Here is a 19,227-nt window from a genome sequence, read left to right as displayed (position 1 = left end):
CAACTAGCAGCCTCTGGATATGTTATGTATGCTGTGCTCACGACAAATTAAGAGACGCATACGGCCTCATTATAAGTGACCCGGTCCGGTAATAAAGGTGCCAGTGACAAGTTCCCGGCACCTTTACCGGACCAGGCCACTGCGTTTCTGCCGGTAGGGGCACTGTACTACCGGCAGACCTGACCTGCCAGGAGTTTAGGACCTTAGCAGCAGGTTTTTCACTGAAGCACCTGCATCGTGGACAACAGTGCCAGTGCTTTAGGGCTCCCAGTACCATCTAACTCTATGGGAATGGGAACTTGCCTCTTGTGATATCCCGGTAGCACCGGGATGTTCGGCGGTGGTAACGTAATACGGGGTTGCCGGCAACCCGCCGGCAGCACTGGAGGGTTACCGCCAACCTCGTAATGAGGTCCATAGTTTCCTATTAACAGCCTTGGGATATAATCTGTACACTGTACCTATGGCGAATTGAGGGAAAACTAGGTTCCTACTAGTAGCCTTTGAACATGATCTTTGAAAGTGTTATGTATAATGTACCTATGGCAAATTGAGAGGCACATGGGTTTCTACTAGCAACCTTTTCATATGTTATCTGTAAAGTAAGAGCTGTATACATTATCGGATCACTGTATACAACACCTGACTCACACCCATTACTGTACTCTTATTGATGCACCAATCAAAATGTAAGCATTTTCTGGTTCGGTAAAACAAGTCACTGAAGGAGCAAGGCATAATACCCACATTTTGAGCAGCGTTATGTCCTGCTGTATCTGCATAGTGCATGATAACAACTATGCACAGGAACTATTCCTCTAGGTTTGTTTACAGTCACAGAGATGGCACACATGTATTTATAGCTGGGAAGGAGAGGCAGAAAGGCTAGGTGGTGCGATGGCATGTAAAGGTACATGGGGGGAAAAAGGGAACATGATTTTACAAAGCAAAGCTAGAAGGGCACATGAAGTAAACTACCAAAGCGTATGGTTATGGTGAGGAGAGGGGGACTATTGTCTCCATCATGTAAAAGTTGACAGGTGACCATGCCCCTTTTGGGATAAGCCTGGCCCATTTGGGGTCCAGGACCGCCCAATGACTGTGTATTAAGTCCACACAATAGAGGCACCCACAGCAGGAAGCACTGGTCACATCTCAGTAGGTAGGAGCAAGCATTTGTTTGATGGTAGAAACTCGTGTACAGCCCCAGGGTGCCAACATCAGGATGTTCCCAACGGCCATCCGCGAACTACGCTTCTAAATGCAACACTCATACCTCAAAAGATTTCACAGGGTCCTGAGCAGGCGTGAACACAAAAGGGGCGGCTGAGGGTATGGCAACGGTAAAGGGCCAGATCAGCAAGGAACAGGACATGGGTAGAAAAATTGTGATATGACATCTGCATGAATATAATTGAGCATAGCGTAAACGAGATCCGCACATTTCCTGAGGACGGAGGGATCCGAATATAACCCCTTCTTTTCACAGACATAAAGTGACCTTTTGCAATGTTCCTGCTTCCCTTATCTAGCTAACCCTTTCCTTGTTCCATACGTTGTCATTTTATAGACTCGTTGCATTAACAAGATCCTCCCTGACCACAACCCTATAAGAGAATCCAGGTATACAGTTGTAGAGAAGAATGAACAACCTTGTGCTTGCTGTAAACGAGACCCACACATTCCCTGACGAGGGAGTGATCCCAACATCGCATTCTTCAGAACAGGGTTGTTGCTAGGTCTGGTAAAGATCTCGGGCTACGCTTATGTCGGGAATGTCAGGACTCGGGGCACCTGAGCTTCTATGCAGGGCTACAACCAAAAGACCCGGACTATAGCCCCCTCAGCCCACCCCCACGCACCCCCCCCTTAGTAACAGCTCTGCTTTGGAGAATGCAACTACTCCAGACTTATTCTCTATCTGGATGGGTACACCTCCTATGGGTGATCTAGCACGCTTAGAATTATGTTCCATTTCTGTATGCAGGCGGCACCTTGGCATTCCTTTGTTGGGCGAAGCCACATAATACACAGCGGTTCATCTGAGGAAAGGAATAACCTCCAAAGGATGACTTTTTGTCATATGTTGGGATTCCCAATAACTGCCCAGTATGGTTGAATATGACATTCCTATGATTTACATGATTACAAGTACAATACATCCATCATTTCTTCCTGTTTTGTGTATTCCTTTTCCTTTACATGCATTTCAACCTTAGCGCCCTAGGGTGGTGGAATTCCCAAGCATTAGGTGCCCAGTGTGACAAAATGACTTTGCCCTGCGGAAGTACAAAAAGGAGTAGTAGCTAAACCATCTACTTCACCCCCACACAACATGTAAACCAACACCAATTTTAACTAAAAGGTAAAACAGGCATAGCTGAGGGATCTAGTGTTAGGGAGGATTCTCAAAATGTGCTAATTTCCCTTACCTTTTGAGACCCCCAGCAACTTTGCTGGATTTCTAGGATTTGATTTTTTTTTTTACCTGTGAAGAGTGTGAGCCTTCTTTCCCACTCTTCCATGTATTTTGTGTGCGTTTTACTTTTGTGTTCTTTGGTTATGGAGTTTTAAAACAACTACATAGGCATCATATTTTTCTCTGTCACACAGTACCTTCAGTGCAGTGGCGCAGGGATGTCTTTTCGACTTCCCAAGGTTTAAATACCTTCTCTGGGACTGACTACCATCTCCCAGAGCATGTAATGTTAAATTGACTTTATTAGTCTCTCTAAATTTACTGACCCAGCACACACTATCTTCCTATAGAGTGCTAGATGGGTTGCCTAGCTTCCCCTGATTCAAAACACTCATGTAATAGTCAAATGTTAAATTTTCCTACTTTAAATGGCTGGTGGCAGTGGTTAAGATCAACTACCGTGATTTTTCCCGACCGCTAACAACGGTAGCTAAAAATCGGGTCAGCCATGTTTTTCAATATGGCGCCCAAGACCTATCTGTAAAAACAGACTTTGGTCATCTTTTTTACCATTTCTTTTAGGAAAAGTCCTTCCTGTGTTTGTATCTGTGCACCAAACCAGGTTTGGTCCCTTTGTTCATTGCCCTTTGGCGGGCTTCAGTGCTGAAGCCCTCCTCTGGCACCCGAGTGTCTGGGGTAGACAGGATGTGAGGGGCCAACCGAAACTCCCTGTGCTTAGTCTCCTAGTAGAACTGAATGCACTCTGGCATGATTGGCCGGCTGACTGTCCGGCAAGGACAGCCACCCTGCTGTGTGAGTGGCAGCCAGGCTGGAATAAATGGGGGGAAAACTGTTTAAAAGCAGGTTTCTGGAACTTGGAAAGCAGAGTCGACCACTGGAACGAAAGAACCGAAGACGAGCTGAAGGAAGAGGACTACTGCAACTCCTGGACAACCGGTGAAGCCCTGCTGCAGGTCCGAATTGCCTGAAACTCCAATCGACAGAGAAGCCCTTCAAGGTTAACTTCTTCCCTTGAGTTTGGTAGGAACCACCAACTCGTAAGCCACCTGGACAACGTCCCCATCTGGTCGAATTTTCATTAGAGTGCTGTTGATAACCAGATAGCCAGAGGAAAGGAAACCAGCTTGTGGACTTTAAGGCACTCACACCTTAAACCAACGTCATGCTAAGCTTTTGGCCTCCTCCCTGGGCAGTGCAGGAATCTCCCGACGTCCTCCTTCTTGTCCCTACGACTGAAGCCCAGGAACGGCGAGGTCTGCTCGAACTGCCAGGAAAAATTGCCTCAGCTACAGCTTTTCTTCACTAACAAGGTACTGTGAAAACGCGGTCCGGAAATCTTTTCAGCCATTGGGAAAGTGCATGAAACTTTCCTCAACTTCGAAGGCTTGTCCTTCCCTAAACAGTCGTCAAACTTTCCGCCTAGCCAAATTCTTCTAAACACTGTGGCAAAGACTTTACCCTTACTACCAGAACTGTGCTATCCAATACAAAGACTTTGAACCATTGACTTTGGCCCAGGCCTATGAGATGAATTGCTGGTTGTAGTTTACTGAAACCCTTTGCCCTGCCTATGAATGCATTTGTGCTGTTGATTCTTTTAACCTTGTCCTTTTAAAAGTATATGAAGTGCCATTTTGCTCCCACTTCAGGAGAGCTAAACTTGTTCATTTACGAGCTGTTCTTGCTAATGTAAGATTTTCAAACTGACTGAGTAAATACATGTATATTCTTTTACCAAGAAACCTTGAGCAAGTGTTTGTTTGGATCACTGTATTTGTTGGTCCTTTGTGTAACTTGTTCTACTGCTCACTTAAACTCTTGAGATAAGTCTGGCTGCTCAGTCATTGCTGCCACTTGACTGTGTAGTACAGGCTTGTACCAAAGGTGAAATTGTGCTTACACTTGTAGTCTTAATTGCATGTAGTTTCCCAAAGGGTACTGCATGTGAATCTGCCTAACATGTACTCCCTTCTCATTTTGTAATAACTTGGACCGAGGGAAGGATGTACCCTCAGAAGGCATATGTATACGAGCAATTAGTAACCCAAATAGCAATAGTAATACTTGCCAAAATAAGAGACGGTCCAATCAAGTTTCTAAAAAAATGTATACACTAATGAAACAAATCAAACTACTAACTATTCAAAACACTATAAAAACCCATCCCTGTCAAAATAAGACAGAAGTTGCAGAAAGGAATGTATAAGCATTCTGGATACTTTGTCAGGGAGAAAACCGGCAAGAAACAATGTTGATCAAAAGGATATGTCTTGAAGGAAAAAGGTTTAGAAGAAACCTAGCCGGTCACTAGGACCACAAAAGGTGAACCAGGGGGCAAAGTCACTTGAAAATATCTATTTCCAATGTTAGGTAGTTAAACATTGTCGAACTAGGCTTTGGGTGCTCTAGAGGTGAGTTGGACCAGAGTTGAGAGCAGTGAGTCGTATTGGTCCAAGTGGGGAGTTGGCGTTGAGTATGTTCAAAGCAGGTGCTTGGCGCAGTTTGAAGGCAACATTCGAGCTATGCGGATCGGATGACTCAACAGGGTTGGTTCGAAGGCCGAGTTGGTTTGGTAACCTTTGGTTGGTGTTGAGTCAAGATACAGCGGTTTTAAGTTGTAATCCTAATGGTCCAATGCAATGGTTGAGCAGCAGCAGTTTGAAGACATCCGCAGCAGCGACCTTGTTTTTTGAGGCGTACAACTGACATTCTCTGCTTGGTGAGATGTAGTGACAGCCCAGTTTGAAGGTGCACCAGCAGGAGTTCGAAGTTTGAGTGAGTTCAAAGGTAGCATCAGTGGGTTTTGTTGGTTCAAATATGTTGAACGTGGTTCGAAGATGGTTGAATCATATTGAATGGTGAACAGAGGGAACCTGGGTAGTATGGCTCTCAGGGTGTTGTGAGACTCAATGTAGGGACCCATGGACAAGATTGGTCCTTGTTCTCTTCACTTTCAATGCAGGTGAGGTTAGCTAGCACCGGCAGGGGTACTTTACCTCCAGTGAGGAGGACCAGGGTATCTGTGCAGCTGGCTGATAGAGGTAGCTCTATTTCCCAATAGTAGCTTGCCCCCAATGTGCCCTAGGAGTGGGTAGATACACATACTTGCCAACCCTACAGATTTAGACAGTAGGCTACTGCTTTTTAAGCAGTCCTACCGCCTACAGATTTGGATGACAGATACTACTGCTTTTTACAGTGGCAGGTAATTTATGTGACTGTAAGGCAGGCTGCAGGACAAAGCTTGCAACACATTAGTTAGTCTGTACAGTGGGCTGATAGGTGATTACTTTGATTGGGCTCAGGCCAATTCACTGACCTGAAAGCTATGTGACTTTGTCCTGCACTCTTGCTGGTACAACCCTTAGGTGAACCACCAGTGAAGGCAAGTGGCAGAGCATAACACCATCACACAGCATCTGCCTAACAGACTGATCGGTGTATCAGTCTCCATGACATTCAGTGTTCAGCTTGCACTGTAGGAATACATATGTATTACCCAGGCTTCTGCTACAGAGCAGTGGTAAACGTTGCTTACCAGCTCTGTGTGATTATTGAATTTGTTGTTAACTTACCATTCAAAAATATACATTTTTAACATTTGAACATCCTTCCATGTTGTGCTGTTTGATGGGTTGTGTTTTTTTTAGAATGCTTCTATGGTGCCAAAAATGTATGTTTTGTATTGTCCTGTGATGTCATTGTTATGCAAATTATTATTTTTGAAACTTGAAAAATCCTACATCTTTTTGGTCACAGAATGTTGGCAAGTATGGATACAGAGCTTGCTTTTGAGCGCTCATCCAGCTGAGGCCGTTGGAAAGATGAACTCTCCCAAAAGAGGACTAAATTAATTCTAAAGTCCTTGAAGGTCTGAAATTGAATCAAAGAAGAAGTGTGAACCCCCTCTTTTATAGGCGAAATGCCACATTGCATTGGAGGAAAGCAAGCCTGCTTTAAGGGTTCCAATTCCTGTCTCTGTGATAAGTGCCTCTTGCATTCTGATGTCATACCTAGAGTTTAAGGTTCCGCAGGAAGAGAAGGTGACAGGAAGGAGAAAAAAGCCCATAAAAAAGTAAGATGGAGAAACCCTTCCTCAGACCCACTTGTGTTTCTCTGACTGTCGTAACTCTTCCCCTTTCCCCAGCCTGCAGCTTCAAAGGATCTCTGGAGTGCAGCCCCAAAGTTTGAAGCAGATCTTTGTTATGGAGTTGTCTCTTTGAAGCCAGGCTCCCTGGGTGTCTCCAGCTGGAAGATGCCAGGCCTGGCAAGGAAGGAGTTACTCTTCCTCCCAGAGAGTCAACAGAGGCATGAACATTGCCTTTTGTTCCAATCACTGCCATTCAGACAGGCAGGTTCCTAAAATTCACCTAGCCTCTCATAGCTGTCTGCGCTCACAGGGATGATACTGGTATGGTACAAATCAGATGTGTGTTCAATAATAATAATTATTTTACACATATTTATTAATTGCATTTGCTTAAAAATTCAACCTTGTACACTAGGTAAAGCAAGTTTATACACATATGCATATACGTAAACATTTACATACATTTCGTAAAAAAATAATTTCTAACTTCATTGACATTACATTCCATCATACCTATGTAAAAAAACATATGCATTTCCAAAAAGGCTAGGAAAATTACGATAAAATTATTAATAATCCTCTAAAATCTTACTATAGACTGCTAAAGTGACATGTGCAAGTATATATCATTAAATGTCAGGTTCCAATAATTCCTTTGTGATTTTCCAGATGTTATGAGCCGCTGAGGTGATAATCATTGACTCGTACCATAAAACGTGCTCCTAAATTGGTCTCTGGTGAAGCTAAATAATTATGTGAACTTCCAACCATCATACCCACATAGATGGGGCTTATGTTTCCAGGTTATGCTGCCACCATGTGTATAGTTTTTCATAAGTCTGATGGTATAGACTTAAATGCAACCTTTGCACTCCTGTGACTTTGCTGTACGTCAGAGCAGCTGTCAAACAGGGCACCTGTGACCACTGAACCTGCTCTGTGCCTCTGCAGAGCAGGCGCTGCAGATCAGGAAATGGATGCAGCAGAACGCAGGTCTACACTATGCTTTTGGCATCGAGGTTCTGAAAGGGGGTGTCTCGTTAGTAGAGCACCATTCTGCGATGGATTTACTTGTATCATCTTATTATTAAATACAAATCAAAAAACCAATGGCTTTTACACCTTTACAAGATGGCAATTTCTCTTATCCGCACAGCCCGATTTAGTGTCCCGAGTCAATCAAGGGTCTTATGGAGTGTTCTGAGCCCTATGAGCGCTACGTCTTTTGTTGGCCGTAGGTTGGGTGGAATGCTGCCACTAAATGTATGGCAAGCTGGGGGTAGTGTTGCGCGGTATCACATTGTTATGGTGACATGGCACCGTGCACAGAGGATGGACAACGTGATATTATAACCAGTGCTGGTGCGCTGAGGAAGGGGGAAGTATGTGCCGATGCTGGGAAATGGCAAAGGCAGTGTGCAGGGAAGGAGTGAAAGGGAGTGGAATGTCAACATCTGCAGGTACCGGGCAGCCAAGGGTGAGCATGTATGGGGGAAGTAGTTGTGTAAAAAATCCTCAACTTGGCCCAGCACGTGTAGAACATGTGTTTCTCATTAAATAATGGGTAATTGTGCCCGGAATTCACTTGGAATCTTCATTTCTGATTGGCTGAGGCAAGTCAAATGTGCTGGCAATGGTGCTGAAAGGAAATAACTAATATGAGCACACATATATTGCTTGTGTATGTGAATTATGTCACTCCAATAGCATTTACTGATACATTTCTGTTACTTGGCATCCAATGGTCTTAATACTTTCATGAGAATTTAATTATGATATTGAGGTATGAATTTGTTTTAAGACTTCTGTATTCACCATGTTTCGCGAGAGCTAGAAAATGAAAGCTGACCACTTGCTATGAATCTATAGTTTTGTTCAGGCTTCTACATTTTATTGGATGGTCTAAAAATATAGGCAGATATTTTTCTAACATGATCATCAAATAATGCTTATCTTGGGAAAAGACCATAAAATCATAAACGTTTCAATATAACAGAAATACAATCATCAAAACAATACAGTACGTAAAAGGATTACGCAGAACAACCAATTGGTAGAATGAAATCAAACACATATAAAATAGAAATTTGAAGATTTAAAGGAACCACCGGCAATGAAGGGGGATATCCCGATTTCAACCTGGATAAATCTCACGAACCCTGAAGACAATGTAGCCAAAATCAAGAAGCTAAAAACATCTAGAGCTCCAGGTCCTGGCGGTCTGACGCACGTGTCACTCAAACAGTTTCCCAACGAGTGGTCGATTGTGATCAGCAAGATATTTTCCGAATGTGAGGCAAAACGACAAATCCCAGAGTCGTGGCAAAAAGCCGTGATTGTGCCGATCTATAAAAAGGGGAGTCGTGAGGACCCGGAAAACTACAGGCCAATCGCCTTGCTTGATATCATAGGCAAAATCTACGCATCCCTTCTCTTGGACCATCTAAGAGCTTGGGAGAAAAGCGGCCCGTCGAAAGATAACCTCCAAATGGGGTTCCAAAAAAATGGAAGTACCACAATCAACATCATGATAATCAACATCTTAAAAGCCAAGGTGAAGGAAGGGGCCCCAAAGGTACACCTAGCCTTTATTGACTTATCTAAAGCTTTCGACAGAATTAATCAAAATATGCTCTGGGCGAAATTACACTCCTGGAATTGCCCCCTATCGGTGCTCACTCCAATTAAAGCACTCCACTCACAAAACACCATAAGAGTAAAACTAAGTCAGCAAGGAACGTTATCTGAGGAAATCAAGGTAAACAGCGGGGTCAAACAGGGCTGTCCTTTGGCACCAGCCCTCTTCATCGCTTTCCTGGGCGACTTTCAAAGTTCCGAAGCTGAAGTCAGGAGCTTCACGCCGAAACTGCGCAAAACCATCATACCAAGACTCTTATACGCAGATGATGTGATTCTACTCGATCAGACAAAAATTGGATTACAACGAAAACTTGCAAATTTGGCAAAATACATTAACACAAACCATCTTGAAATCAATAAAAACAAATTGAAAGTTCTAACGATTGAGAAAGCATCGAACAAAAAATCCAAAAAGATGTCTTGGTACCTTGAAAACGCCAAAATCGAAACAGTGAAAAACATCAAATACCTGGGTGTCGAAATCGACAGCTCAGGAACAGACATCGCCATGCAACAGACGCTTTGGGACAAAGCAAAAAGACTTACATCACAAATGAGAGTCATTGATAAAAAATTTGGAAAGTTCTCATTAAAACCCGCAATAAACTTCTACAAGGGAAAAGTGGCTCCCGCACTGACGTATGGAATGGAAGTCTCATTGTGCATCCCACACACAAACTGGACCACAATGGAAGGGCTGGTGTGGAAGGCAGTCCTGGGAGTCCACACATCAACATCCATGGCGGCCATTAGAAGAGAGTTAGGTCTAGTATCCCTCTCATCCATGGTAGAGCAAAGCGCCATGAGCTTCTTCAGGAAAATAATACTGGCTGAGTCGCTGCCAGCTTTCAACATCATTAAAGACGAACTGGAAAGTGGCAAGTGTGCAGACCTGAACAGTTGGGTGGAAAAGACGAAAGAGAAAATGCAGGAAATAACATGTACAGAAAAAGAGCTGAAAGAAAATCCGGACACAATTAAACAAAAAAATGGAAACTATGGATTGGATACACACACTTGAGTCTGCTGCAGAGAACAAACTCTTAGCCCATCTTCCCGCTACATTCAACAAAGTGAAATCTCCACTAAAATATTGTGTCAAATTTCCAGAAAAAGAAAAAGAACGCTGTTTATGAAAGCAAGACTAAATTTGCTCTTGACTCAGGAAATCTTAACCATCAGGGGTGTCTCCGACAAAAAAGAATGCCGATTGTGTTAAATGACAGAGGCAACCGAGACCCTGAAACATCTGGTAATAGATTGTCCAAACACTAGACAACACAGAGCAGTTCACCTTCTACCGCTGATCGAGAATCCTTGGATGTTATGTGAAAATGATCTATGGAACCGTTTAATATCTGGAGAAACCACGAGATGGACGGTGGCAATGGTGAATTTAATTGATGCAATATTTCGACAAATTAAAGAGACATAATCGCCTCTCTAAGAAGATATCGGGGTTCAAATTGCATATTTGTGTCTACAGAACCGATAACCACAAAATGAGAAGTGGTTTGAACATGCTGGAAAGAGAATTTCGAAAGTTAACAACTTTTGATACATTTGTTCAGGGTTTTCCTGAAGAAAAATGTCAATTAAAAAAAAAAAAAAAAAAAAACAGAAATAATTGCAACATATTTCTGTGATTTTTTTTTTTTTTTAGGGCTACAGTGAGAAACAACCATTAAGCCCATGCCATTAAGGGATTCGAAAGTCGCTGTATATTTAAAAGTGCAGAGCGACACCGAGTGAACTCTCAATCTTTTAAAATGAAAGCAATGTTATGCCTAAAAATCAGTTTCTTTAAACTGGAGCAAAAGTGGACAAAAGTAGGTTTCATCTTTCATATGCGCCCAAAGAGCTAATGTATGATGCAAATGAAGAAAGTTACATCAAAAACGATTAAGTCACTTTCTCATTGTAGGTTCAGTCAACCTTAAATAATGCCCTATGCACCATTATGATGAGGTTGTTGGGCGAACATCTCTTCATCAGTATCTTCTCTTTGTTTCTGAAGCCAAGACAAAAAGTGGTTTAGCTGTGGCCCTAGAACTGTTCCTAATTATCGCTGGATTTTGAACCCATTGAATGCAAATAATGGGAAATGGAATGTTTTTAATGACATTGAGTCACAAATCTTTGATGCGCATTGGCTTTGAGGTAGGCCACTATGAACCATTCTGGTGAGTCCTGCTTTAGGTTGATACCAGACAGATAGCTAGTATAGAACAGGATTATAAATGAGGTTATCACTTAAAAATCATTAATTAAGTTCTTGAGTAGTAAGGTTGGGGGCAAAATTAGTAAAAAGTAATAACCTTTTAAAAAAGAGGTATTTAGCTTTTTGCAAACTATCTGAAGTTTCAAAACCCATGGTTATAGGCTTTGATTTTCCAGGGGTGTGCAATATAAATATGTTTCCGAGGAAACCTCCTTTTTGCACCTGGCATTAACACTCCGGTTTTGATACATTTCATTGTTAAACATTGTTAAACAATTCTTGTCCATAAAATTTGCATAGTTATCTCTCAGGAGTGGCAGGGAAGCTGACATTTTCTATAGGTCTAGATATTCTCTTCAATGTGTTCAATTATTTGTAATGATGTGGACTTTCATGGCACCAAGCATTCATGAACTACAGTACAAAATATTTATTGTCAGCTAAATATTGTTTATTTAGGGTATCATTCATCAAGGAATTACTATTGACTTCACATCTAAAATTAAAATATTTTCTTAAAATGGAAAAATAATTTTAAAAAATACAACTATGGATCATGAATCAACTATACAGTTACAGTCTCCAAATTGTCTTTTATAATTAATTAATTCAAGAGAATAAATTAATACAAATACAAATATAAAATACTTAGTACAAATTAATATTTATTTGTCCTCGGTTGAAATTTTTCAATATATTGCTTTCTTTTACCCCATTAAAATGCCAGCCCAAAATCTGTGAATGCTCATGAATTTCATGCTAACCTTCCATATGTGCCTTCCTTTTTAACATAGTTGGTTGAAATATGATTATCTTATAATCCTTGTAAAAAGAGCAAATTAACAGAAAGTGTATTAGTGACTCATCAACTTTGTAACACTATGGCTATTTTGGAGATGTAGTAATATTCCCTTTAAACTTTGGAGTAATCGATATAAGTGGTAGCACCACAAAGCTAAGAATGGTATTGAAAGATGTTATTTACACAGACTCTTTATCTCACTTCAAAAGAGTTTGCTCTTTACCACTTAGTAGCATACTTCTTAGTGAAAAATGCAGGCAACGTGAGATAAATAGATCAATGGATCCCTGTAGCACATCTTACTTTTTCTCATTTACCAAAGTTTGATGATGGTTATATATTGAGAAGTGTGTCTTATTTCTTTCTTTTCAACAGGAGGGTGCAGGTGAGAATATCCCAATCCTTCTTTTGGGTAATAAAACAGACAATGAAAAGGAAAGAGAAGTTCCCCACGGATTAGCAGAACAACTGGCCAAGGTATGCAATGTTTTTTTCTTTAAATAAAATACTTTATTTTTTAAATAAAGGTCTATTGTGATAGTTGATGTACTTCAAAGAAAATAATGTAGCTTACAATTCTCACCATTAAGTTTGAAAAGATTAACATCATCCCATGTAAAGGGAAACCTGTTTCATGACCACACAGAGTTACTATAACCTAACTTTGTATTACTACAAAATGCAAAATACCAGTTATAGGTTGTAGTTTCTGGGACATGTGCAGGGATAGCTGAATATGATGAGCACAGAGACTGGCACAATGGTAACATTTGATCAAAACTAGGGTTTTATTTTTACAACAAATAAAGAAACAGAAGGTTCCTCTCTTAAGTTGTATTCAAAGGAAACAGTCACCTACAAAGTTTCAGGTTTAGTCCAATCAATGACCCTTGTCTTTGTCTTTGTGTTGACAGTTTGAGGTTCTTGAACACTCTTCAGTGGAGGCAGTTGTTCCACAGCTGCCAAGTTCTACACATTTAAGGGTCCAAAGTCTCCTTCAATATGTGAAGACACTGTAAGAATCTCTTCAGTACTTATTACCTCTCCCAGCTTCTAAATGTGGGGCTCAGAGTGCTATCTGTCTTTTTACCAGTTGACCAGCCTGTCAAGGTAGTTGGTTAGGGTTGCCATTCCTGGATCCGGGCCAATAGAAATCCCAACATTATCCATGGTTTAGCTACTGGGTTGACTTCACATTCCAACTTGTTTCAATAAATTTTGGGCTGTTATTGGGATTCATCTCTGCTGGGAGGGTTTATGCTTTTATGGTAGTATGTAGTTGAGTTTTCAAATGGTGCTTGTTTCATCAGAGCTTCCACTTCGTTTTCAGGCCCAGTCACTGCGGCTCATCCTTATTGCTCAATCCTGACTTCTCATGTTCACACTGGTGAGGGCCAGATTCACACCACCCAAACTTGGGATTTTTGGACAGGGCAAAATATAAATGGGTGCCCTGCGTTTGCATTGGAGTAAGGAATAGTGATCATGGCTACCGAGGAAGCCATAGTAAATCCCACTCCTGGCACCATTTGTGAAAAGACAACTTTTGGGAGGCATAAAAAGGGTGACACATTATATGATTTTGGCAAAACTAAGGTTTTATTCCTGCAAATAACAGAAATACTGCGATGGTTCACTCAAAAATCCTAATCAAAGGAAAACATCTCTTACATAGTTCCAGGACTTGACTAGCTCAAAACAGATGTCCAATTGATTGCTCTCATCATTGTCTTCAGGTAAGGACGTTTGGGGTTACATAAGTCTCTTTGGTGGAGGCTGGAGTCATGACCATGCACAGCACCTACGCTCTGAGTGTGTCTGAGGGTCTGCTCTAACAGGTCTAGGCTCTGAGTGAATCTCCGCACTTCTTCACTATACAAGGGTGTCAGGGTTGGGCGTGGAGTTCTCGCTGTCCATTTTCTAACTCCCTGCTCTAATGTACTGATCCCCTGCACACCCCCTTTCTGACCACCACTATTGTAATCTCCCTAGCCAAAAGGGAAATTGCACCATCTCATACCTTGTCCCAAAGACTTCATATTCTGCCCTAGGCCATCGTGGTCTGCTTGAACTTCCTTAGTCCCTTGCTCTAGTAATAGTATCTATTCTCCTCTCACAGCCACAAGATCTGTAGCTTTACCTCCAATTCCAGCTTTTTTCTTTCTTTCTACACAGATGGTAATGACTCCATTCACCTCCTTTGCTCACAATGACTTGTCTCCTCCAATCTTCCCAATTTCTCTCTGTGGATGCTACCAAATCTTCCTCCACTCTCCTCAAACATCTCCAAACAACCGTCAGCTCTCTCCCCCAGATGGTACCAATGACCCCTCCAACATCCTTAAGACTCTCTTTTAAACCCCCATCCTACCCCTTGCACTCCCTTCTCAGTACCCTTCTCTTGAGAACCTCTGCAAAACTCTGTCTTCGACCTGCTACTCAAACCCCTCACCATGCAAGACTGAACTGGCTACTTTTTATTGCATCATCTCTCCACCCCTTGTGTGTTGTTTCAGGAAATGGATTATCTTTGTATATTGAAGTGGGTGGTGCACTATGCTTGGGCAATTTATTGCCATTTGTGTATCTTGGAAGAGGGCCGGCAAATGGTAAGCCTGGGAAACTGTTTTGAACACTTTTAGTACCTGTGTTGCAGGGAGTTCAAAACTTTATAACTTCCCTGACTAAACTGGGGCTGCAGTCTGCGTGAGTCAATTTCCATTGTTCATGCATGACTTTCTATTTTTTAGACATCCGCAGATTGTGCGTCATGTGAGAAACCTCAAGGTACTCACACATCTACTACCCTGGGATCCTCTGTTCAGGTGGCCATGGAAGGGCAATTGCTCTTGGATTCCGACCCTGGGGTGTGCAAGCAAGGAAGGATCACCTGAGGAGAGGGTCCTTGGGACTGCAAAGATGGTACCTTATGGCGAGACATGGTATCTCCCTTTCCTGACATTGACCTGCCCTCCCCTGCCTTAGCCTTTATGGGCTATTTCCCTGTAAATTCCTCCTGAGTACTAGGAAGAAGAAGAGGCAACTAGGAGCAGTGCAGATTTCCCATTGCAAAAACCACTATGGTGCTGTGATGAAGAAGAAAGGTTTGGATGCATATAACCATGAGATCAGACATGTTACACTAATGAGTTTACACAAAGTCAAGCAATTAGGAATGACTTATTCCACCTGCAATCCATCAACAGCCAGGAAACATATTAAAGGTGGCGTACAAAAGGAGGAAGAGAGAGAGGTTTGAGAAGTATGAGTGCTGCAGAAGGTGCAGGAGGACTGGAGAACCTGAGAAGAGGGGACGAGAAGCCAAATCGCCAAAAACGCCAACAAGGTTCCTGAGAGTCCTGTCAGGAGTGCAGTGCGGGGCTGGGAGCTCTTGTGGGAGACGGTGATACCACCCCTGGTCCCTGTTCGATATATTACATTGATTGTGCAAACCCAAAAAGCATTTTCGACAACTAATACATGGCGCCATGTAATCATACTATGCTACGTTCAGGAGAAAGAGAGAGAGGTTTGTGAAGTACGAGTGCTGCAGAATGTGCAGGAAGACTGGAGAACCTAAGAAGAGGGGACGAGAAGCTGAACCGCCAAAACACCAACAAGATTCCTGGGAGTCCCACAAGGAGTGCAATGCCAGACTGGGTGCTCTTGTGTTAGACGGCTATACCGCCCCTGGTGCCTGTTCGACATATTGCGTTCATTGTGCCACCCAACAAAGCATTTTCTCCAACCAATACATGGTGCCACGTAATCACGCTACACTGCGTTCAGGAGGAGGAGCTTCTCCATTTTCAGACATCAAAACATCAAGAAGACATCATTGCTTTGCGTTGCAACTTTCTCTGTTGCAGGTTTGCTCCTTGCACAACACTCTGTGCCATTCCTTGTGCTCCATTACTTAATTCCAGATTCCCCTCCTTGCCTCTCGTTTAGCTGCTGCTCCTTTCCAGTGCTCTGCGTCCTTTTACAGTTCTGTCCTCCTTGGCTAATTCCGACCAGGGTGTGCCTTACGCTAGCGGTTCCGCTCTCCCCCTGCTGTCATTAGGCTTTGTTGTCCTCAAGCTCTCTGCAGCTTCAAGGTGGCTGCTCATGGTTCTCCGTTTTCCTGCAGCTACTTATTGGGATCATTCCAACTTCAGGCCCTTAACCTCACCACCAAGGTTTTTACTCTTTTGGGTTTTTTCCTTCCCTTTGCCAGTCCAGTCTATCTTTACTAGACAGTCCTGGCATCGGTTAAGGAGACACCTTATTTACATCATAGAAAAACCTCTGCCAAAGAATCGGGTAAGGAAAAGTCTAAAACCTTCCCAGGAAGGTGGAGAACGACTGCTACAAAGAGCGGAGGCGGAGCCTAGAATGATGGCCGGGACGTGCAGAGGGCAGCGACTGGCGAAGAGGAGTTGCAGTCCGGTAAGTGTTAATGGACATTTGGGACACCGGGGCACTCCAGGAGAGGCTGTTGAGCCTGATACTCACAATCTTGAATGCTGAACATAACAAAAAGCTGGATGCTTGAATCCTTGAATGCTGAATGTACTAATAAGCTGGACATTTGCTCAACATAACAAGCCTGATGCTTACATATTTTGAAGATTAAATATAACGAAAGAGGCTGATGAGCTGCAGTACCAGCAGCTTGCTAATATTGATTTCAGAATGCAGCAAAAGGGGCTATTGAGCCCAAACCACGAAAAGGTGACCAACATTGAATGTTGAATGAGATGAGAGGGGCTACGGAGCCCATACAGAGAATACTTGTATATATTGCTGACTTTGGCAAGAGTTGCTGCATGAGCCTGCACAACAGTAATGGTATAAGGCCATCATTGCCAAAAAACACCTCCAGGTAAAGTGAAAGACTTGAACTTGTGAAACATTAAATATCAGCTATGGGAAACCTATGTTTGCATGGCCTGTGATGTGTGGACCGTGTGGTCTGACAAATGTGCCTATATCATTAAATGTCCTAAGGTCAAATTTGCTAACATATAGACTTCAATCACAAGCAAGATATGTGGTTGCAGGTTGCATGACCAGTGATGGGTGGACTATGTGGTCTGATAACTGCACCTAGACCAGAAGCCATGAAAGATTTTGACAAGTAACTAAAAGGTGTGAACCATTGGTGAAGTGAGCCATGGGAGGGGTCAAGTGGACCCTGCTTGTGAATTTGTGAATCTCAACTATTGTGACTGACTCTTGGGGAAGTAACCCTGAGAGGTGAAATTGAAGAACCTTTATCTTGGGGAAGGGGATCCCAAGACCACAGTTTTGTGTGTTGCGTTTGAACTTGGGGAAGGGAGTTTTGCATTTGAACTTGGGAAAGGGAGACCCCTCTGATGTGAACTGTGATAAGTGCGAATCTACAGAAGGTAACTTCAGAGCTTGCTCAGTACTTGCTGAAACAAAGTTACATTGGAACTGGGTTGAATTTGAACCTGAGAACTTTAGAGGAACTTAAATTGACACTCTTTGAACATTTGTTTTGGAACACAGATTTTTTGGTTGAGAGCATTTCCCCACTAGTTTCGTTGTAGTTGTGAGGACAAGCATAGGTTTTGACACAGACTTTTTGTTTTTGAATGAACTCACTGACATAAACTTGCTTTAGATTTCTTTAGGCAGGCAAATCCCTCCATATTATACGGTTAGTTAGGTGTTACACCATCCTGATTATTAATAAAGTTTGGTTGTACTATATTTTTGTTGTCTGTGTCATCTCTCTTGCTAGTATGTCTGTCCCACAGTGTATGAGTCCTAATGAATAATGTTCCCTTTGGCATTGGCACTAAAGGGGCAAATGTATTTAGTTACTCATTGGTGTATTTGAGATGTTGTAACATAGTTTCTTTAAAGGGAAAGTCATAATTTCCTATGTTTGTTAATTGGGTCTAGTTAGGGAGCTGAACATGCTTTATATGATTGGCAACCTTATGATAATGAGTATGTTTGAGGGGTTTAGACATCCTCCTCTCCCTGTAGTGCTTTTCACTCGCATCTGTGATGTTTGAGGGTGTGAGTGGGGTGTGAGTTCTCCTTGGATCATTCCATTAGTGGTCACGGGTGTCTATATCAGTAGAGATGTGTGTAAGTGCTTCTGCAACTGCCCCCTGCCTTAGTACATGGAGCCAGTTGAGGTGATCTGTGATCCTCTTTATATCACCTGAGTCCAGCATTCACTAGCTTGGGGCAACCACCAACCTCTTTGACCACCCCACTATTGGTCCTCAAGATTAGGCGGGGACTTGTCACAACAGGTCTTGTTCTATTTCTACATGTGTGAAAATAATAGATCGTTAAACTCCTTTACAAATAATTTTAGGAAAGTACAAAATGAAAGTACCAAAGTTATCCTTATGCATTTTCTATACTCTGAATTTGTACTGTAGATTACATGATGTGTGTTGATTGTGTTTCGCTCCAGCGCATTTTTGCTTCCAGTAATAATGTTTTTAATTCCTTTGTGACTTAAATGGAGAAATCCGTATCTTCTCTTGGAAACAAGTTGGTGGCACTGCTGTATTTCTTTTTTATTGAGCATTTGTTAGGCGCTTATACAAATTAATTGTGTTTTAATGCGCCCCAAGGCTAAATGGGAAGGGAACAGGGGAAAAATAATTATGGCTAAACAGTACAATACAGTCAAGGTCCTACTAGACCTTGTGGCATGCAGACATGCAAGTGCAGTGAGGAAAAAGGCAGGATATAGCAGGCTTATGGGGGGCAGAGGAATGGGCAAGTGCTGGTGGAGGGCCTTGGAGGGAAGTGCTAATGGGAGCCAAGGAGGAGAGCCTTGGGCTAAGTGCTAGTGCAGGTGACTCACAAGGGTGGGATGTAGAGCTGCCAAGTAGGGGCCTGCAAGGGCTGTGCAGTGGGGGAGGGGGATGCTGGTATCCACTGGGGAGAAGTGCCTGTAATCCGTGCGATTCATGAGGATCAGGACACCGGTCATATCAGCAGTGGGGTGATTAGCAGGGAAGGGAAAGAGGGAGAGAGGTAGCAAACAGCAGAGTTTT

The 19,227-nt window shown here is 42.6% G+C and overlaps 1 protein-coding gene across 1 annotated transcript in view; it reads left to right on the top strand.

Annotated features, from left to right (window-relative positions):
* The window catches only part of CRACR2A (calcium release activated channel regulator 2A), a 957,312-nt gene that overhangs the window by 907,193 nt on the left and 30,892 nt on the right, over positions 1–19,227 (top strand). The window contains exon 16 of the mRNA XM_069628295.1: positions 12,569–12,670. Coding sequence (XP_069484396.1) covers positions 12,569–12,670 — 102 coding nt within the window. The remainder of the gene's footprint in view (positions 1–12,568; positions 12,671–19,227) is intronic.

Source organism: Ambystoma mexicanum, chromosome 12 (genome assembly GCF_040938575.1).
Source record: "Ambystoma mexicanum isolate Mex_15411 chromosome 12, UKY_AmexF1_1, whole genome shotgun sequence".
NCBI classification, from domain to species: Eukaryota; Metazoa; Chordata; class Amphibia; order Caudata; family Ambystomatidae; genus Ambystoma; species Ambystoma mexicanum.
This window is presented reverse-complemented; position numbering and strand designations above follow the sequence as displayed.